Below are 22758 nucleotides of genomic sequence, written 5' to 3'. Positions count from 1 at the left end.
GCTAACCCCCGCTCTAGCAGGGAAAATGGCCTTAAAATGCATGTTGTGTTCTGAACAAATTTCTGGTGAAAATGTGCGTAGCAGGTTATCTGGTCTACTTACCTATTCCTTGACACGGGTTTACACTGTTTGCTACCTGAGTGTGTGGTTGCTGTGCAGACAAATAAGGACGTTCAACATCATAACCAAATTCAAGCTCCCTGATGTTTGCAAGTCAGGTATGAACGAGTGTCTTTGGCAACGATGGACAAACCACAACACAAACATATTATTTTATTCATTCTCCATAATTTCCCCTGCCACACGATTTTCAAATTGTAGGAATGCTAAATGAGGCCTTTTGTGTATGAGCTGTGTGTGAGTATTTACACTTTTTCAGTTTGAATCGCAGGGCACTTTAACTTTTTTTAACACTTCGAGCTTCTTCAAAATCTGTCATTCAAATCGTCTTTTAAACATAATTTTCAGCATTTAGACGACAGAGTGGCGATTTAAAGATGGTTACGCATAATTTTCATGTTCTTGAATGCAAATCGGACTCACGGAAGTAGACAAAATATGAGAAATATCCATGGATGAGAGTTGTTGGGTTCGTATAATTTACTGTTATTGTGAGTTCATTCTAATAGCGGCAGTGGTTATAACACACACACACACACACACACACACACACACACACACACACACACACACACACACACACACACACACACACACACACACACACACACACACACACACACACACTTCTCCTTTCACTAATAGATGCAAAAATTAGATATAATTTTATAATTTATTTTGTGGCCCCGGAACCAAACAACAAATATATTGTGAAAGACGTTGCCTCTAGATAACTCTGAGTTATTACATCTTGAATGTTGCCCGGACAACGAGTATGAAATAGTTTTTGTATTGTATTGTATGAAACTTGATGAGAGAGAGACAGACAGAGAGAGACAGAGAGAGAGAGAGAGAGAGAGAGAGAGAGAGAGAGAGAGAGAGAGAGATAGAGAGAGAGAGAGAGAGAGAGAGAAAGAGAGAGAGAGAGAGAAACAGACAGACAAAGAGAGACAGACAGAGAGAGACCACATGTCGAGGCCATTTCCCCCCCGCAAAGCAGGGGTTGGCCTTTTTCGGACCCGTGGTCCCCTTTTTGAAGCAATGTTTTATGGCCGGATGCCCTTCCTGCCGCCAACCCTGTTAGTCGTCTTGTGGCACACAGGGAATTACCAGTGAGCTGGTACTCAATTTGCCGACCTCAGAAGGATGACAGGCTGAGTCAACCCCCCTGGCATTAATTCAGTGATCGACCGGGATTCAAACCCAGGATCCTAGGATCCCAAGCCGGCACCCTAACCGCTAAGCCAACACCAGGCTTGTATGAAAGTTGATGAGATTCAAATTAATAGTTTTACACCAAGAGGGCAATTCCCAGGGAGAAATATCCCACAAATAAAAACCTATTATTTCCAGATGTGGCATTCGAGCAACAATACAAAAGCATAAAAAACTGGGAAAGTAAAGATAGAGTATGGATTGGAAGGCCAAAGAAACTCAACGATTCACATGAACAATACTTCAGAAGATAAGTTCCTTCAGAAGTAGAAACAAAATAAATCGTGCTGAACTTCCACAAGAACTATCACAGGCATCAAGGGTTCAAGTGGTCTCATCTACTGTCAGAAGTTCTCTTATCAAAAGTAGTCCCTTTGAACGAGTTGCTGTCAAAAACCCCTTTATGCATAAAGGGAACAGCCAAGAGACTGAAATATACCCAAGAACATCAGAGTTGGGATGCTAATCAGCGGTGAAAGGTATTTTGCAGTGATGAGTCAAAGTTTGAAATTTTTGGAACAAAGAAAGGGCAGGTATAGTCAGGTTCACTATGTTAACAAATATAATTTCGTTCAAAATTTTGGGATTAGCAAACCTGTACATTTTTGGAATCTTCAGAGCATGGAGAATCTGAAAATCAATGTTGGCATTTGCACAGACACCTGCATGGCCGCCATTTTGGATTTTGAAAATGGCCGCCATAAAATACATATTTTGCGCGATCTCGGCTTCTAGTCAACCTAGAGACTTAATTAAATATGCTAATCCTATGTTTTCTGGGTCAAGGAATCCAATAAAGGCCTCAAAATAGTGCTCAGGATTATAGAAAAGCAACAAACAAAGGTAATTGAAAACTATTGTCTTTACATTTGTGATATAACTGTATTACATAATACAGGATATTGCAAGTCCTTTGAAGTTATAGGTTGTTATAGGAAGTTATAGGTAGTATCAGATTGAACTATAAGTCCTATACACAGGATCTACTAGGTCTATACCGTTCAGGAATATGCTTTTACAGATCCTCATCACTGTCCTGAGTGTCATTTTCGCAAAGGTGTCTACGCAAATGTAAACATTAATTTTTGGATTCCTCATGCTCTGAATATTCCAAAAATGTATAGTTTTGCTAATCTACCAAAATTTTGAACGTAAAAACATAGTGAACCTGACTAGTAGTATGCCAGATGAAGGGTTGGTGAGAAATGCAAGGATATGTGTCCTTTTGCACATGAAACATCAGGAATTAGCCTACAGTGGAGGCTTGATGATGATGGAGGCTCTATTCAGGTTTGGGGATGTATTTCTGCTGCAGGCATTGGTGATTTGGTGGGAAATGAGGAAGAATGAATGCGGACAAGTACAAGCAGATCCCAATCCAAAATTATATCCCATCAGGAAGGAGGTCAATTGGCAACAACTGTGTTCCAGTACGATGACGACCCCAAACACACTGCAAACATCGTTAACACATATTTACAAAGAAAAGCAGAGTCAGGAACTCTACAACTATTAGAATGTCCCCTCAAAGTCCTGACCTAAACATCATAGAAACTGGGATCATTTGGACAGGAAGAAAACGACAAACAACCAAAATGAAAAGGTAAATTATGGGAAATATTGCAGGACACATTGATCCATATCCATGGCAATCTGATGGCAGAACGATACAACATGTGTTGCATACCCTTCAAAACAATATTGTCCTTCCGATGGATGGCACACTCTGCGATGGATTACCAAATTCAAGCTCCCAAAATTCAGCTTTACGCATTGTAATGCTCCTGCTCATAGGGCCATTCAAACAAGGAAGAGTCTTGGCAATGCCAAAGTTAACGTCATGACACCCTGGTCTGCCATCTCACCAGATTTGCATCCAATTGGACATCCCCAGGAACCATCATTGATCGTCACGTTCGAAACTTGCCAAGACAGCCACAGACCCTCGATGAGCAGAACAAGATGGAATTCTGGTGTGGAATTCCATTCCGCATGCTCAGATTCGAGAGCTCATACGATGAATGTGATAAAAGCGCAATGCACTAATAGCTGCTGGAGGGGGACATAGCTCATACATGTTATTACCCTCGCCAGAGGAGAGGGTATTGCATTTGAGTCCGTTTGTTTGTTTGTCTGTTTGTCTGTCTGTCTGTTTGTTTGTTTGTCCGCACAGAATAAATATGATTTTCTCTGCAACCGTTGGTCCGATTGACAGGAAATTTTCACCATCGGTGCAAATCCACCTGTATAATTTTTAAATGATAATTATGACGTCATAGGTCACGTGGTTCGTCATAGGTCACTCTCCATGGGGAATAAAATATGTGAATGATGATGTCATAGGTGCCTCCATTATGACGTCATAATTCGACAAGTACAAAACTTCATCCAATCAAGTTGAAATTTCTTGAGCATCATCTAGGGATAACCTGGTGGAGAAAAAATAATAATGATGACATCATTGGTCACGTGGTTCGGCCGCCATCTTGGAAAAACCGAAAAACTTTGCACCTCAATATCTCCGAAAGTGCTGAATTGAAAAAATTGAGACATGGCTCATTGTAAAGAACTCTCCATGGGGAATAAAATGTGTTAATGATTATGTCATAGGTGCCTCCATTATGACGTCATAATTCGAAAAGTACAAAACTTCATCCAATCAAGATGAAATTTATTGAGCATAATCTCGGAATAAATAAGTTTAGAAAAAAAATGATGACGTCATCGGTCACGTGGTTCGGCCGCCATATTTGTTTTAACACAAAAGCCTTAATAACCACTGAAAATACATCCTGGCGAGGGTTTGCAATCCCCAATTGCTCTTTTTCTCGTTGAGAATGTTACTTCCACATTGGATCCCTACGTGAAAACAATCGCCAGAATGCAGCATTACATGGTTAGGTCACAATCGATCCAATCACATCAGATCACAAAGTATGGGTGCTGCCAAGGTAGTTTCTGTTGCTAGGGTTAGACCTGGACAGATCTCTACTTTGAAACTGGAAGTCAGGGCAGGAATTTGGAATATGGCCAAGGTGTCGGCGATATCTCGTCTACTCTTCACAAAGGATACTGTGGGATCTTTAACATCCATCAATAATGCAGGCAGATGGGACACCCAATTTAATGTCCATCCAAGGGATGGGACACACATTGATGAATCACCTGACAATTAAATGGACGCGTAATTATTATACATTTATCTCTGTCAGAGGTTTGCACCTCATCTGTGTCTCATTATGTCACATAAATACATCACATCAACAACTATAGCGGCACTCGGTAGAGCGCATACCTCCACCAGGCTCAACAGTTTATGTTTTGTATCTTACTGATAAGTCTGATCTGCATTCGGACCTGAACCAAAACCTAATCGGCTTGATCTCGTCACTTACCCATCTCATCCACCTAGTTTTGTCATAAACCTTCCACAACTTTTGTTTTTGTTTTTGGTCCTATCACTCAATGGTGATGACTGAAGAACCACTTAATTGTTTTTTTTGTAATTCTCGTATCCGGATCCTGACCTTCACTAAAATCAAATCTGTTCGTCCTTGTCACACACCCAACCTGTCCACTAAGTTTCGGCCGAATCCGTCCACAACTTTTTGAGATATCCTGCTATTATTATTTTTTTGGATACGAGATCGAGGCTCGTGTAAGAGCTAATATTGATCACAAAAAGACAAACTGACACATAAAACATATGATAAAGGGAGAGGGAGAACAAGATGGAGAGCAGCGACATCGGGAGATCTGTGGGAGGGAGAGGGCTTGGGGGGAGGAGGCATGGGAAGGGGGGGGGGGGGGGGGGCGAGTGGTGGTGGGAGAGGTAAAAAAAACACATAGCTAGGACTTCCAGGAAAGAAGTCGATATTTCAATAAAGTGGATCTGGGGTGAATTAGCAGGGGTAGAAAAGATCAAGGTTTTGGATGGGGAAGATAAGAGATGGTGGTGAACAGCTGTTTTAAAGACCTGGAGGGTGGAGTGGGATTGAAGGGAGTGGGGGAGTTTGTTCCAGAGGCGGGAGAGAAGGGGAATGAAGGAGTGAAGGTGAGCAGAGAGTCTTGATTTTGGCAGTTTAATCATGAGAGGGTTGCAGGCAGATCTTGTGTGTCCTGCAGGAATATTTGGGGGACAGAGCTCAGAGAGAGCTGGGGGAGCAAGGCCGGAGAGGAGTCGGTAGAAGACAGAAAGACCACCAACCTGCCTGCGGTGAGAGAGAGAAAGGCCCTCGGAGTTAGCTTCATCACGGGAGATTCCAATGATTCTGAAAGTTTTAGCCCAAAATCACTCAATGGGGAAGAATCGCTTTAAAAATTCTCTGATCCCAATCTGGAATAGAAGCTTCACCAGAATTTAATCAATTCGTCCTTGCCACCCACCCAACCTGTCCACCAGGTTTCATCCGAAGCAGTCCACAACTTTTTGAGATATCATGCTATATATCGTTTTTTGCCCCATCTTTCAATGGTGAAGAATCACATAAAAATTTCTCAGATCCAGATCCGGATCTTCACCAAAATCTAATTATTTCATCGGTGTCAAACACTCAACCTGTCCACCACATTTCGCCCAAATCCATCCACAACTATTTGAGACGTCCTGTTCACAAACAAACAGACATTGGTGAAAACATAACCTCCATCCACCTTCGGTGGCAGAGGTAACTACAGAGTTTGTTTGTTTTTAGACATGAACTACATTTTTATATGACTTTCTAAAGTAGCTTTAAGAGGCAGAATTATATGTGACAGGCTGTAGTGAAAGTAGATTATCTTATTGACAAAGCAACATAGAGACAATCTGTCATTACAGCCACTGATATATTAAAATCAGGTGTTGTATCGCCATGGCAATATGAGACAATCAGACAAAACGTTTGTGATGACCTTAATCTTTTTATTTGCCTATGTTCACAGCAACCTCAAGATGTGGTGCAAAAACGAGTACTGGAACGCCAACTACTTAAGAGCCTGTCTGCAGCATCACAAGATAATAGTCACTGTCAGAGCACAAGTGTCGCTTGCAGTCACATCTCTGATCCTGGACTGAGCCCCGGATCGATACAAGGAGGCGTTTCAACCCAAAACACAAGGGAAGAGGAGCAGGCCACTGTTTGATCAAAAGGCACAACTTAAGGTAAAAAGGAATAAAACAAATAACGAACATGGGAACTTTCCTATTTACAAAGTAACATCATGAAATGCTTTTTATGTTGAAGAAAAACCAAATTTTTTTTTTCCAATTTTAAGTAGTAATTTCGGAGATCAAGTGGTTGGGTAAAGGTGTCAGGAAGGTTGACGGTCAGGCAAATAAACATTCAAAATTCATTCAGAATGACAAATTAGAACTATGTGGCGACCAAATTATAAAATGATTTGTGAAGGGCTTGCAACAGTTGTGCGCTTTAGCATAAAGGCAATAGCTGGCACGATAGCCTAGGCCTCAGAGGTACATGTACTCACCTTTGAGCTGTCTTTGTCTTGGTTCGGATCTCGGCCTAACTCGGATCGGATCGGTTCGGATCTCGGCCACCAGCTGTCGTCCTGGTGTTTCACAGGCAGTGCAATTCATGACTGTGTGTGCTGTCCCTTGCATGGCTGGGCGTACAGTCTGTCAGCATTAGTTTGTTGCCATTTAACATCTCACAGTGTCCATGGCGAAGAGTAGGCGAGCCATTGCCGGCATCCTGGCCAAATTCCAAATTCCTATCCTAACCTACAGGGCACTCACAGTCATGTGTTGCATATGAAAGAAAAATAAGAAGCTTAATGGCAGAAAAAGCAACAGATTCGGTTTCTCAAAAAAGTCTCAAAGAGAGGATATTTGTTCTCAGACTAAAAGCCACAAAATACTTTTTCGTGTGGAATTTCTTGGTTTTTATTGATGCTGAAGCAAGCACAGGGCATGCACATGACCTATTTCTGCTGATGCTTGATGATTCGGGAAGAAAGGAAACTAAAATGAGAGCATAGACATACGATGGCGCACGGAACATGGGAGATCGACACAAGGGTGTCCAGGCCAGGATTCAGGAAATCGATGATGATGAAGTCTATTAATAGTCAGACTCACTGCATAAATCTGACTGTTGTCCAGAGCTGTACTGAACCACTGATATGAAATATGAGAACTGTACAAAAATTGAATTTGCATGTTCTGCAAAAAAGTCAGCACCAGTTTCAGCGTCCCTCAAAAGATGATGCAGCTGGCAAGGAGCTCACAAACAATCGGATTAAACTCCAGAAGAGGATGGAACAGTTGTCCTGATGATCTCTTCATGTTTAACACATTATAAGGAATCACAAGGAAATTTGACAAAGGAGAAAACCAATCGGCCCATTATTCCTGGGCAACAACAACACCAGATGAAATAATTCCGTCAAAGCCAATGATGTAATTGTTATGGTTATGGTTACGGTTATGGTTAGGGTTTGGGTTAGGGTGAGGGTGAGGGTTAGGGAGACGGGGGATAGGGAGACGAATAGGGATGAGAAAAGTGTGGCAGGATTAGGGATATTGAGAAAAGTGAGAGCAAAGTGAGAGCAAAAACAGATCCTTGCAACTACAGACCAATCAGCCTGCTCCCAATTATCAGCAAAGTCATGGAATCCATCATTGCTTCGGATATGAAATCTTTCCTCTTCTCCAATGGCTTGATCTCCGATCATCAATTTGGATTCACACCAGGTCATTCTACTCTGGACATGCTGCTTCTGCTGTCTCAACAATGGATGGAGGTCCTCAATGCCAAACAGGAAATCAGAGCCGTCTCCCTTGACATATCACGTGCCTTCGATACTGTCTGGCACCCAGCTCTGCTCACCAAACTATTCTCCTATGGTATCCATGGAAATCTCCATGCATGGCTTGCGGACTTCCTCTCTGGTCGTAGACAACGTGTGGCCCTGAATGGATTTCTCTCATCTCCCCTTCCTGTTCAGGCTGGAGTTCCCCAAGGCAGTGTTCTGGGCCCTGTGCTTTTTCTGGTCTTTATCAATAATCTCTCCGACTCTCTGGAAAATCCTCTCTATCTCTTTGCTGATGACTCCACTCTCTGCCGCTCCATTCCTCTTCCCTGAGATCGGCAGTCTGCAGCCTCCTCACTCTCTGCAGACCTGGACAAAATCACAGACTGGGCAAACAAGTGGAACATGTCTTTCAATCCTGACAAATCTCACACTCTTACTATGTCTCTCCGAAAAGACCGACTGGACAACCCTCCCATCCACTTTCTCAACAATCCTCTCCAAGAAGTTCTGTCGCTCAACCTTTTGGGTCTCACTATCTGCCATGATCTTTCTTGGGAAAACCACATTTCCAAGCTGGCCTCCAAAGCCAGTCGCCGACTGGGCATCCTCCGTCGTGCGAAGTCCTTCCTCGGCACACCTGAGCTCCTCACCACATACAAGGCTTTCATCCGCAGCTCAATGGAATACTGTTCTCCCCTATGGGCCGGTGCTCCTGCCTCACACCGAGCTCGGCTTCACGCTGTTGAAACCAAAGCTTTCAGAATCATTGGAATCTCCCGTGATGAAGCTATCTCCGAGGGCCTTTCACTCACTCACCGCAGACAGGTAGGTGGTCTTTCTGTCTTCTACCGACTCCTCTCCGGCCTTGCTCCCCCACCCCTTTCTGTGCTTTGTCCCCCAAATATTCCTGCAGGTCGCACAAGATCTGCCAGCAACCCTCTGATGGATAAACTGCCGAAATCTCGGCTCTCTGCTCACCTTCACTCTTTCATTCCTCTTTTCTCCCGCCTCTGGAACAAACTCCCACACTCTCTTCAATCCCACTCCTCCCTCCAGGTCTTTAAAACAGCTGTTCATCACCATCTCTTATCTTTCCCCATCCAAAACCTTGAACTTTTCTACCCCCACTAATTCACCCCAGATCCACCTTGTTTGAAATTCCAACTTCTTTCCTGGAAGTCCCGGCAGTGTCCATATATTTTATACCTTTCCCCCCACCCCCCCTTCCCATGCCTCCCCCCCCAAAGATCTCTCAATGTCCCTGCTCTCAGATGTTGTGTTTGTGTTCCTCCCCCTCTCGCCCCATCTTGTCTACCGCTCCCCATGTTATATGTTTTATGTGTCGGTTTGTCTTTCTGTGTGATTAATGTTAGCTCTTTCACGAGCCTCGATCTTGTATACGAAAAAAAAAAAAAAAAAGTTTGGGAGGATTAGGGATATTGAGAAAAGTGTGGTAGGATTAGGGATATTGAGAAAAGTGTGGTAGGATTAGCGATATTGAGAAAAGTGTGGGAGAATTAGGGATATTGAGAAAAGTGTGGTAGGATTAGGGATATTGAGAAAAGTGTGGGAGAATTAGGGATATTGAGAAAAGTGTGGTAGGATTAGGGATATTGAGAAAAGTGTGGTAGGATTAGGGATATTGATTAAAGTGTGGTAGGATTAGGGATATTGAGAAAAGTGTGGTATGATTAGGGATGTTGATTAAAGTGTGGTAGGATTAGGGATATTGAGAAAAGTGTGGGAGGATTAGGGATATTGAGAAAAGTGTGGCAGGATTAGGGATATTGAGAAAAGTGTGGGAGGATTAAGGATATTGAGAAAAGTGTTGTAGGATTAGGGCTATTGAGAAAAGTGTGGGAGGATTAGGGCTATTGAGAAAAGTGTGGTAGGATTAGGGATATTGATTAAAGTGTGGTAGGATTAGGGATATTGAGAAAAGTGTGGGAGGATTAGGGATGTTGATTAAAGTGTGGTAGGATTAGGGATATTGAGAAAAGTGTGGTAGGATTAGGGATATTGATTAAAGTGTGGTAGGATTAGGGATATTGAGAAAAGTGTGGTAGGATTAGGGATATTGATTAAAGTGTGGTAGGATTAGGGATATTGAGAAAAGTGTGGTAGGATTAGGGATATTGAGAAAAGTGTGGTAGGATAAGGGATATTGAGAAAAGTGTGGTAGGATTAGGGATATTGATTAAAGTGTGGTAGGATTAGGGATATTGAGAAAAGTGTGGTAGGATTAGGGATATTGAGAAAAGTGTGGTAGGATTAGGGATATTGATTAAAGTGTGGTAGGATTAGGGATATTGAGAAAAGTGTGGTAGGATTAGGGATATTGAGAAAAGTGTGGTAGGATAAGGGATATTGAGAAAAGTGTGGTAGGATTAGGGATATTGAGAAAAGTGTGGTAGGATAAGGGATATTGAGAAAAGTGTGGTCGGATTAGGAATATTGAGAAAAGTGTGGGAGGATTAGGGATATTGAGAAAAGTGTGGGAGGATTAGGGATATTGATTAGAGTGTGGTCGGATTCGGAATATTGAGAAAAGTGTGGGAGGATTAGGGATATTGAGAAAAGTGTGGGAGGATTAGGGATATTGAGAAAAGTGTGGGAGGATTCGGGATATTGAGAAAAGTGTGGGAGGATTAGGAATATTGAGAAAAGTGTGGGAGGATTATGGATATTGAGAAAAGTGTGGGAGGATTAGGGATATTGAAAAAAGTGTGGGAGGATTTGGGATATTGAGAAAAGTGTGGTAGGATTAGGGATATTGAGAAAAGTGTGGTCGGATTAGGGATATTGAGAAAAGTGTGGTAGGATAAGGGATATTGAGAAAAGTGTGGTCGGATTTGGGATATTGAGAAAAGTGTGGGAGGATTCGGGATATTGAGAAATGTGTGGTAGGATTGGGGATATTGAGAAAAGTGTGGTCGGATTAGGGATATTGAGAAAAGTGTGGGAGGATTCGGGATATTGAGAAAAGTGTGGGAGGATTAGGGATATTGAGAAAAGTGTGGTAGGATTAGGGATATTGATTAAAGTGTGGTAGGATTAGGGATAGTGATTAAAGTGTGGGAGGATTAGGGATATTGATTAAAGTGTGGTCGGATTAGGGATATTGAGAAATGTGTGGGAGGATTAGGGATATTGAGAAAAGTGTGGTAGGATTAGGGATATTGAGAAAAGTGTGGGAGGATTAGGGATATTGAGAAAAGTGTGGCAGGATTAGGGATATTGAGAAAAGTGTGGGAGGATTATGGATATTGGGAAAAGTGTGGGAGGATTCGGGATATTGAGAAAAGTGTGGGAGGATTAGGGATATTGAGAAAAGTGTGAGAGGATTAGGGATATTGAGAAAAGTGTGGGAGGATTAGGGATATTGAGAAAAGTGTGGTAGGATTAGGGATATTGATTAAAGTGTGGTCGGATTAGGGATAGTGAGAAAAGTGTGGTAGGATTAGGGATATTGATTAGAGTGTGGTCGGATTAGGGATATTGATTAGAGTGTGGTCGGATTAGGGATATTGAGAAAAGTGTGGGAGGATTAGGGATATTGAGAAAAGTGTGGTAGGATTAGGGATATTGAGAAAAGTGTGGTAGGATTAGGGATATTGATTAAAGTGTGGTCGGATTAGGGATATTGAGAAAAGTGTGGTAGGATTAGGGATATTGAGAAAAGTGTGGTAGGATTAGGGATATTGAGAAAAGTGTGGTCGGATTAGGGATATTGAGAAAAGTGTGGGAGGATTAGGGAGATTGAGAAAAGTGTCGGAGGATTAGGGATATTGAGAAAAGTGTGGGAGGATTCGGGATATTGAGAAAAGTGTGGGAGGATTAGGGATATTGAGAAAAGTGTGGGAGGATTCGGGATATTGAGAAAAGTGTGGGAGGATTCGGGATATTGAGAAAAGTGTGGTCGGATTAGGGATATTGAGAAAAGTGTGGTAGGATTAGGGAGATTGAGAAAAGTGTGGGAGGATTAGGGATATTGAGAAAAGTGTGGGAGGATTAGGGATATTGAGAAAAGTGTGGGAGGATTAGGGATATTGATTAAAGTGTGGGAGGATTCGGGATATTGAGAAAAGTGTGGGAGGATTCGGGATATTGAGAAAAGTGTGGTAGGATTCGGGATATTGAGAAAAGTGTGGGAGGATTAGGGATATTGAGAAAAGTGTGGTAGGATTAGGGATATTGAGAAAAGTGTGGGAGGATTCGGGATATTGAGAAAAGTGTGGGAGGATTCGGGATATTGAGAAAAGTGTGGCAGGATTAGGGATAGTGATTAAAGAGTGGGAGGATTAGGGATATTGATTAAAGTGTGGTTGGATTAGGGATAGTGATTAAAGTGTGGGAGGATTAGGGATATTGATTAAAGTGTGGTCGGATTAGGGATATTGAGAAATGTTAGGGAGGATTAGGGATATTGAGAAAAGTGTGGTAGGATTAGGGATATTGAGAAAAGTGTGGGAGGATTAGGGATATTGAGAAAAGTGTGGTAGGATTAGGGATATTGAGAAAAGTGTGGGAGGATTAGGGATATTGGGAAAAGTGTGGGAGGATTCGGGATATTGAGAAAAGTGTGGGAGGATTAGGGATATTGAGAAAAGTGTGAGAGGATTAGGGATATTGAGAAAAGTGTGGGAGGATTAGGGATATTAAGAAAAGTGTGGTAGGATTAGGGATATTGATTAAAGTGTGGTCGGATTAGGGATAGTGAGAAAAGTGTGGTAGGATTAGGGATATTGATTAGAGTGTGGTCGGATTAGGGATATTGATTAGAGTGTGGTCGGATTAGGGATATTGAGAAAAGTGTGGGAGGATTAGGGATATTGAGAAAAGTGTGGTAGGATTAGGGATATTGAGAAAAGTGTGGTAGGATTAGGGATATTGATTAAAGTGTGGTCGGATTAGGGATATTGAGAAAAGTGTGGTAGGATTAGGGATATTGAGAAAAGTGTGGTAGGATTAGGGATATTGAGAAAAGTGTGGTCGGATTAGGGATATTGAGAAAAGTGTGGTAGGATTAGGGATATTGAGAAAAGTGTCGGAGGATTAGGGATATTGAGAAAAGTGTGGGAGGATTCGGGATATTGAGAAAAGTGTGGGAGGATTAGGGATATTGAGAAAAGTGTGGGAGGATTCGGGATATTGAGAAAAGTGTGGGAGGATTCGGGATATTGAGAAAAGTGTGGTCGGATTCGGGATATTGAGAAAAGTGTGGTAGGATTAGGGAGATTGAGAAAAGTGTGGGAGGATTAGGGATATTGAGAAAAGTGTGGGAGGATTAGGGATATTGAGAAAAGTGTGGGAGGATTAGGGATATTGATTAAAGTGTGGGAGGATTCGGGATATTGAGAAAAGTGTGGGAGGATTCGGGATATTGAGAAAAGTGTGGTAGGATTCGGGATATTGAGAAAAGTGTGGGAGGATTAGGGATATTGAGAAAAGTGTGGTAGGATTAGGGATATTGAGAAAAGTGTGGGAGGATTCGGGATATTGAGAAAAGTGTGGGAGGATTCGGGATATTGAGAAAAGTGTGGGAGGATTAGGGATATTGAGAAAAGTGTGGCAGGATTCGGGATATTGATCAGAGTGTGGTCGGATTCGGAATATTGAGAAAAGTGTGGGAGGATTAGGGATATTGAGAAAAGTGTGGGAGGATTAGGGATATTGAGAAAAGTGTGGGAGGATTCGGGATATTGAGAAAAGTGTGGTAGGATTAGGGATATTGAGAAAAGTGTGGTCGGATTAGGGATATTGAGAAAAGTGTGGGAGGATTAGGGACATTGAGAAAAGTGTGGGAGGATTTGGGATATTGAGAAAAGTGTGGGAGGATTAGGGATATTGAGAAAAGTGTGGTAGGATTCGGGATATTGAGAAAAGTGTGGGAGGATTAGGGATATTGAGAAAAGTGTGGTAGGATTAGGGATATTGAGAAAAGTGTGGGAGGATTCGGGATATTGAGAAAAGTGTGGGAGGATTCGGGATATTGAGAAAAGTGTGGGAGGATTAGGGATATTGAGAAAAGTGTGGTAGGATTAGGGATATTGATTAGAGTGTGGTCGGATTAGGAATATTGAGAAAAGTGTGGGAGGATTAGGGATATTGAGAAAAGTGTGGGAGGATTCGGGATATTGAGAAAAGTGTGGTAGGATTCGGGATATTGAGAAAAGTGTGGTCGGATTAGGGATATTGAGAAAAGTGTGGGAGGATTAGGGACATTGAGAAAAGTGTGGGAGGATTTGGGATATTGAGAAAAGTGTGGGAGGATTAGGGATATTGAGAAAAGTGTAGTAGCATTAGGGATATTGAGAAAAGTGTGGGAGGATTCGGGATATTGAGAAAAGTGTGGGAGGATTAGGGATATTGAGAAAAGTGTGGTAGGATTAGGGATATTGAGAAAAGTGTGGTAGGATTAGGGATATTGAGAAATGTTTGGTGGGATTAGGGATATTGAGAAAAGTGTGGTTGGATTCGGGATATTGATATAAGTGTGGTAGGATTAGGGATATTGAGAAAAGTGTGGGAGAATTAGGGATATTGAGACAAGTGTGGTAGGATTAGGGATATTGAGAAAAGTGTGGGAGAATTAGGGATATTGATATAAGTGTGGTAGGATTAGGGATATTGAGAAAAGTGTGGGAGAATTAGGGATATTGAGAAAAGTGTGGTAGGATTAGGGATATTGAGAAATGTGTGGTGGGATTAGGGATATTGATATAAGTGTGGTAGGATTAGGGATATTGAGAAAAGTGTGGGAGAATTAGGGATATTGAGAAAAGTGTGGGAGAATTAGGGATATTGAGAAATGTGTGGTAGGATTAGGGATATTGAGAAATGTGTGGTAGGTTTAGGGATATTGAGAAAAGTGTGGTAGGATTAGGGATATTGAGAAAAGTGTGGTAGGTTTAGGGATATTGAGAAAAGTGTGGTAGGATTAGGGATATTGAGAAAAGTGTGGTATGATTAGGGATGTTGATTAAAGTGTGGTAGGATTAGGGATATTGAGAAAAGTGTGGGAGGATTAGGGATATTGAGAAAAGTGTGGCAGGATTAGGGATATTGAGAAAAGTGTGGGAGGATTAAGGATATTGAGAAAAGTGTTGCGGGATTAGGGCTATTGAGAAAAGTGTGGTAGGATTAGGGATATTGAGAAAAGTGTGGGAGGATTAGGGATATTGACAAAAGTGTGGGAGGATTCGGGATATTGAGAAAAGTGTGGGAGGATTAGGGATATTGAGAAAAGTGTGGGAGGATTAGGGATATTGAGAAAAGTGTGGGAGAATTAGGGATATTGAGAAAAGTGTGGGAGAATTAGGGATATTGAGAAAAGTGTGGTAGGATTAGGGATATTGAGAAATGTGCGGTGGGATTAGGGATATTGAGAAAAGTGTGGGAGGATTAGGGATATTGATTAAAGTGTGGTAGGATTAGGGATATTGAGAAAAGTGTGGTAGGATTAGGGATATTGAGAAAAGTGTGGTAGGATTAGGGATATTGAGAAAAGTGTGGTATGATTAGGGATGTTGATTAAAGTGTGGTAGGATTAGGGATATTGAGAAAAGTGTGGGAGGATTAGGGATATTGAGAAAAGTGTGGCAGGTTTAGGGATATTGAGAAAAGTGTGGGAGGATTAAGGATATTGAGAAAAGTGTTGCAGGATTAGGGCTATTGAGAAAAGTGTGGTAGGATTAGGGATATTGATTAAAGTGTGGTAGGATTAGGGATATTGAGAAAAGTGTGGGAGGATTAGGGATGTTGATTAAAGTGTGGTAGGATTAGGGATATTGAGAAAAGTGTGGTAGGATTAGGGATATTGATTAAAGTGTGGTAGGATTAGGGATATTGAGAAAAGTGTGGTAGGATTAGGGATATTGAGAAAAGTGTGGTAGGATAAGGGATATTGAGAAAAGTGTGGTAGGATTAGGGATATTGAGAAAAGTGTGGTAGGATTAGGGATATTGAGAAAAGTGTGGGAGGATTAGGGATATTGAGAAAAGTGTGGGAGGATTCGGGATATTGAGAAAAGTGTGGGAGGATTAGGTATATTGAGAAAAGTGTGGGAGGATGAGGGATATTGAGAAAAGTGTGGTAGGATGAGGGATATTGATTAAAGTGTGGTCGGATTAGGGATGTTGAGAAAAGTGTGGTAGGATTAGGGATATTGATTAAAGTGTGGTCGGAGTAGGGATATTGAGAAAAGTGTGGTAGGATTAGGGATATTCAGAAAAGTGTGGTAGGCTTAGGGATATTGAGAAAAGTGTGGTAGGATTTGGGATATTGAGAAAAGTGTGGGAGGATTCGGGATATTGAGAAAAGTGTGGTAGGAGTAGGGATATTGAGAAAAGTGTGGGAGGATTAGGGATATTGAGAAAAGTGTGGGAGGATTCGGGATATTGAGAAAAGTGTGGGACGATTCGGGATATTGAGAAAAGTGTGGTAGGATTAGGGATATTGATTAGAGTGTGGTCGGATTCGGGATATTGATTAAAGTGTGGTAGGATTAGGGATATTGATTAGAGTGTGGTCGGATTAGGAATATTGAGAAAAGTGTGGGAGGATTCGGGATATTGAGAAAAGTGTGGGAGGATTAGGGATATTGAGAAAAGTGTGGGAGGATTCGGGATATTGAGAAAAGTGTGGAAGGATTAGGGATATTGATTAGAGTGTGGTCGGATTAGGAATATTGAGAAAAGTGTGGGAGGATTATGGATATTGAGAAAAGTGTGGGAGGATTATGGATATTGAGAAAAGTGTGGGAGGATTTGGGATATTGAGAAAAGTGTGGGAGGATTTGGGATATTGAGAAAAGTGTGGTAGGATTAGGGATATTGAGAAAAGTGTGGGAGAATTAGGGATATTGAAAAGAGTGTGGTAGGATTAAGGATATTGAGAAAAGTGTGGTCGGATTTTGGATATTGAGAAAAGTGTGGTAGGAGTAGGGATATTGAGAAATGTGTGGTAGGATTGGGGATATTGAGAAAAGTGTGGTCGGATTAGGGATATTGAGAAAAGTGTGGGAGGATTCGGGATATTGAGAAAAGTGTGGTCGGATTAGGGATATTGATCAAAGTGTGGGAGGATTCGGGATATTGAGAAAAGTGTGGGAGGATTAGGGATATTGAGAAAAGTGTGGTAGGATTAGGGATATTGATTAAAGTGTGGTAGGATGAGGGATAGTGAGAAAAGTGTGGGAGGATTAGGGATATTGATGAAAGTGTGGTCGGATTAGGGATATTGAGAAATGTGTGGGAGGATTAGGGATATTGAGAAAAGTGTGGTAGGATTAGGGATATTGAGACAAGTTTGGTAGGATCAGGGATATTGAGAAAAGTGTGGTAGGATTAGGGATATTGAGAAAAGTGTGGTAGGATTAGGGATATTGGGAAAAGTGTGGGAGGATTCGGGATATTGAGAAAAGTGTGGGAGGATTAGGGATATTGAGAAAAGTGTGGGAGGAATAGGGATATTGATTAGAGTGTGGTCGGATTAGGGATATTGAGAAAAGTGTGGTAGGATTAGGGATATTGATTAGAGTGTGGTCGGATTAGGGATATTGAGAAAAGTTTGGTAGGATTAGGGATATTGATTAAAGTGTGGTCGGATTAGGGATAGTGAGAAAAGTGTGGTAGGATTAGGGATATTGATTAGAGTGTGGTCGGATTAGGGATATTGATTAGAGTGTGGTAGGATTAGGGATATTGAGGAAAGTGTGGTAGGATTAGGGATATTGATTAAAGTGTGGTCGGATTAGGGATATTGAGAAAAGTGTGGTAGGATTAGGGATATTGAGAAAAGTGTGGTAGGATTCGGGATATTGAGAAAAGTGTGGTAGGATTAGGGATATTGCGAAAAGTGTGGTAGGATTAGGGATATTGAGAAAAGTGTGGGAGAATTAGGGATATTGAGAAAAGTGTGGTAGGATTAGGGATATTGAGAAAAGTGTGGGAGAATTAGGGATATTGAGAAAAGTGTGGTAGGATTAGGGATATTGAGAAAAGTGTGGTAGGATTAGGGATATTGATTAAAGTGTGGTAGGATTAGGGATGTTGATTAAAGTGTGGTAGGATTAGGGATATTGAGAAAAGTGTGGGAGAATTAGGGATATTGAGAAAAGTGTGGTAGGATTAGGGATATTGAGAAAAGTGTGGTAGGATTAGGGATATTGAGAAAAGTGTGGTAGGATTAGGGATATTGATTAAAGTGTGGTAGGATTAGGGATATTGAGAAAAGTGTGGTATGATTAGGGATGTTGATTAAAGTGTGGTAGGATTAGGGATATTGAGAAAAGTGTGGGAGGATTAGGGATATTGAGAAAAGTGTGGCAGGATTAGGGATATTGAGAAAAGTGTGGGAGGATTAAGGATATTGAGAAAAGTGTTGTAGGATTAGGGCTATTGAGAAAAGTGTGGTCGGATTAGGGATATTGATTAAAGTGTGGTAGGATTAGGGATATTGAGAAAAGTGTGGGAGGATTAGGGATGTTGATTAAAGTGTGGTAGGATTAGGGATATTGAGAAAAGTGTGGTAGGATTAGGGATATTGATTAAAGTGTGGGAGGATTAGGGATATTGAGAAAAGTGTGGTAGGATTAGGGATATTGAGAAAAGTGTGGTAGGATAAGGGATATTGAGAAAAGTGTGGTAGGATTAGGGATATTGAGAAAAGTGTGGTAGGATTAGGGATATTGAGAAAAGTGTGGGAGGAATAGGGATATTGAGAAAAGTGTGGCAGGATTAGGGATATTGAGAAAAGTGTGGGAGGATTAAGGATATTGAGAAAAGTGTTGTAGGATTAGGGCTATTGAGAAAAGTGTGGTAGGATTAGGGATATTGATTAAAGTGTGGTAGGATTAGGGATATTGAGAAAAGTGTGGGAGGATTAGGGATGTTGATTAAAGTGTGGTAGGATTAGGGATATTGATTAAAGTGTGGTAGGATTAGGGATATTGAGAAAAGTGTGGTATGATTAGGGATGTTGATTAAAGTGTGGTAGGATTAGGGATATTGAGAAAAGTGTGGGAGGATTAGGGATATTGAGAAAAGTGTGGCAGGATTAGGGATATTGAGAAAAGTGTGGGAGGATTAAGGATATTGAGAAAAGTGTTGTAGGATTAGGGCTATTGAGAAAAGTGTGGTAGGATTAGGGATATTGATTAAAGTGTGGTAGGATTAGGGATATTGAGAAAAGTGTGGTAGGATTAGGGATATTGAGAAAAGTGTGGTAGGATTAGGGATATTGAGAAAAGTGTGGTCGGATAAGGGATATTGAGAAAAGTGTGGTAGGATAAGGGATATTGAGAAAAGTGTGGTAGGATTAGGGATATTGAGAAAAGTGTGGTAGGATTAGGGATATTGAGAAAAGTGTGGGAGGAATAGGGATATTGAGAAAAGTGTGGCAGGATTAGGGATATTGAGAAAAGTGTGGGAGGATTAAGGATATTGAGAAAAGTGTTGTAGGATTAGGGCTATTGAGAAAAGTGTGGTAGGATTAGGGATATTGATTAAAGTGTGGTAGGATTAGGGATATTGAGAAAAGTGTGGTAGGATTAGGGATATTGATTAAAGTGTGGTAGGATTAGGGATATTGAGAAAAGTGTGGTAGGATTAGGGATATTGAGAAAAGTGTGGTAGGATAAGGGATATTGAGAAAAGTGTGGTAGGATTAGGGATATTGAGAAAAGTGTGGTAGGATTAGGGATATTGAGAAAAGTGTGGGAGGAATAGGGATATTGAGAAAAGTGTGGGAGGATTCGGGATATTGAGAAAAGTGTGGGAGGATTAGGGATATTGAGAAAAGTGTGGGAGGATTAGGGATATTGAGAAAAGTGTGGTAGGATTAGGGATATTGATGAAAGTGTGGTCGGATTAGGGATGTTGAGAAAAGTGTGGTAGGATTAGGGATATTGATTAAAGTGTGGTCGGATTAGGGATATTGAGAAAAGTGTGGTCGAATTAGGGATATTGAGAAAAGTGTGGGAGGATTAGGGATATTGAGAAAAGTGTGGTCGGATTAGGGATGTTGAGAAAAGTGTGGTAGGATTAGGGATATTGATTAAAGTGTGGTCGGATTAGGGATATTGAGAAAAGTGTGGTAGGATTAGGGATATTGAGAAAAGTGTGGTAGGATTAGGGATATTGAGAAAAGTGTGGGAGGATTAGGGATATTGAGAAAAGTGTGGTAGGTTTAGGGATATTGAGAAAAGTGTGGTAGGATTAGGGATATTGATTAAAGTGTGGTCGGATTAGGGATGTTGAGAAAAGTGTGGTAGGATTAGGGATATTGATTAAAGTGTGGTCGGATTAGGGATATTGAGAAAAGTGTGGTAGGATTAGGGATATTGAGAAAAGTGTGGTAGGATTAGGGATATTGAGAAAAGTGTGGTAGGATTAGGGATATTGAGAAAAGTGTGGTAGGATTTGGGATATTGAGAAAAGTGTGGGAGGATTCGGGATATTGAGAAAAGTGTGGTAGGATTAGGGATATTGAGAAAAGTGTGGGAGGATTAGGGATATTGAGAAAAGTGTGGGAGGATTCGGGATATTGAGAAAAGTGTGGTAGGATTAGGGATATTGATTAGAGTGTGGTCGGATTAGGAATATTGAGAAAAGTGTGGTCGGATTCGGGATATTGAGAAAAGTGTGGTCGGATTAGGGATATTGAGAAAAGTGTGGTCGGATTCGGGATATTGAGAAAAGTGTGGGAGGATTAGGGATATTGAGAAAAGTGTGGGAGGATTCGGGATATTGAGAAAAGTGTGGGAGGATTCGGGATATTGAGAAAAGTGCGGAAGGATTCGGGATATTGAGAAAAGTGTGGGAGGATTAAGGATATTGAGAAAAGTGTGGAAGGATTAGGGATATTGATTAGAGTGTGGTCGGATTAGGAATATTGAGAAAAGTGTGGGAGGATTATGGATATTGAGAAAAGTGTGGGAGGATTAGGGATATTGAGAAAAGTGTGGGAGGATTTGGGATATTGAGAAAAGTGTGGTAGGATTAGGGATATTGAGAAAAGTGTGGTCGGATTAGGGATATTGAGAAAAGTGTTGTAGGATTAAGGATATTGAGAAAAGTGTGGTCGGATTTTGGATATTGAGAAAAGTGTGGTAGGATTAGGGATATTGAGAAATGTGTGGTAGGATTAGGGATATTGAGAAAAGTGTGGGAGGATTCGGGATATTGAGAAAAGTGTGGTCGGATTAGGGATATTGATCAAAGTGTGGGAGGATTCGGGATATTGAGAAAAGTGTGGGAGGATTAGGGATATTGAGAAAAGTGTGGTAGGATTAGGGATATTGATTAAAGTGTGGTAGGATGAGGGATAGTGAGAAAAGTGTGGGAGGATTAGGGATATTGATTAAAGTGTGGTCGGATTAGGGATATTGAGAAATGTGTGGGAGGATTAGGGATATTGAGAAAAGTGTGGTAGGATTAGGGATATTGGGAAAAGTGTGGGAGGATTCGGGATATTGAGAAAAGTGTGGGAGGATTAGGGATATTGAGAAAAGTGTGGGAGGATTAGGGATATTGAGAAAAGTGTGGGAGGATTAGGGATATTGAGAAAAGTGTGGTAGGATGAGGGATATTGATGAAAGTGTGGTCGGATTAGGGATAGTGAGAAAAGTGTGGTAGGATTAGGGATATTGATTAGAGTGTGGTCGGATTAGGGATATTGATTAGAGTGTGGTCGGATTAGGGATATTGAGAAAAGTGTGGGAGGATTAGGGATATTGAGAAAAGTGTGGTAGGATTAGGGATATTGAGGAAAGTGTGGTAGGATTAGGGATATTGATTAAAGTGTGGTCGGATTAGGGATATTGAGAAAAGTGTGGTAGGATTAGGGATATTGAGAAAAGTGTGGTCGGATTCGGGATATTGAGAAAAGTGTGGGAGGATTAGGGATATTGAGAAAAGTGTGGGAGGATTCGGGATATTGAGAAAAGTGCGGAAGGATTCGGGATATTGAGAAAAGTGTGGGAGGATTAAGGATATTGAGAAAAGTGTGGAAGGTTTAGGGATATTGATTAGAGTGTGGTCGGATTAGGAATATTGAGAAAAGTGTGGGAGGATTATGGATATTGAGAAAAGTGTGGGAGGATTAGGGATATTGAGAAAAGTGTGGGAGGATTTGGGATATTGAGAAAAGTGTGGTAGGATTAGGGATATTGAGAAAAGTGTGGTCGGATTAGGGATATTGAGAAAAGTGTTGTAGGATTAAGGATATTGAGAAAAGTGTGGTCGGATTTTGGATATTGAGAAAAGTGTGGTAGGATTAGGGATATTGAGAAATGTGTGGTAGGATTGGGGATATTGAGAAAAGTGTGGTCGGATTAGGGATATTGAGAAAAGTGTGGGAGGATTCGGGATATTGAGAAAAGTGTGGTCGGATTAGGGATATTGATCAAAGTGTGGGAGGATTCGGGATATTGAGAAAAGTGTGGGAGGATTAGGGATATTGAGAAAAGTGTGGTAGGATTAGGGATATTGATTAAAGTGTGGTAGGATGAGGGATAGTGAGAAAAGTGTGGGAGGATTAGGGATATTGATTAAAGTGTGGTCGGATTAGGGATATTGAGAAATGTGTGGGAGGATTAGGGATATTGAGAAAAGTGTGGTAGGATTAGGGATATTGAGAAAAGTGTGGTAGGATTAGGGATATTGA

At 41.2% G+C, this 22758-nt stretch overlaps 1 protein-coding gene across 1 annotated transcript in view; it reads left to right on the top strand.

The window, feature by feature from the left end:
* Positions 1 to 22758, top strand: part of LOC137428668 (nuclear receptor-interacting protein 3-like) — a 61448-nt gene that overhangs the window by 1995 nt on the left and 36695 nt on the right. Inside the window, exon 2 of the mRNA XM_068118577.2 lies at positions 6259 to 6478. Coding sequence (XP_067974678.2) covers positions 6259 to 6459 — 201 coding nt within the window. The 3' untranslated portion in view covers positions 6460 to 6478. The remainder of the gene's footprint in view (positions 1 to 6258; positions 6479 to 22758) is intronic.

The sequence above is a fragment of the Myxine glutinosa genome, chromosome 1 (genome assembly GCF_964187855.1).
Source record: "Myxine glutinosa chromosome 1, kmMyxGlut1.1, whole genome shotgun sequence".
In the NCBI taxonomy this organism is placed as follows: domain Eukaryota; kingdom Metazoa; phylum Chordata; class Myxini; order Myxiniformes; family Myxinidae; genus Myxine; species Myxine glutinosa.
The sequence above is the reverse complement of the archived record's forward strand: the minus strand, read 5'-3'. Positions and strand labels throughout refer to the sequence as shown.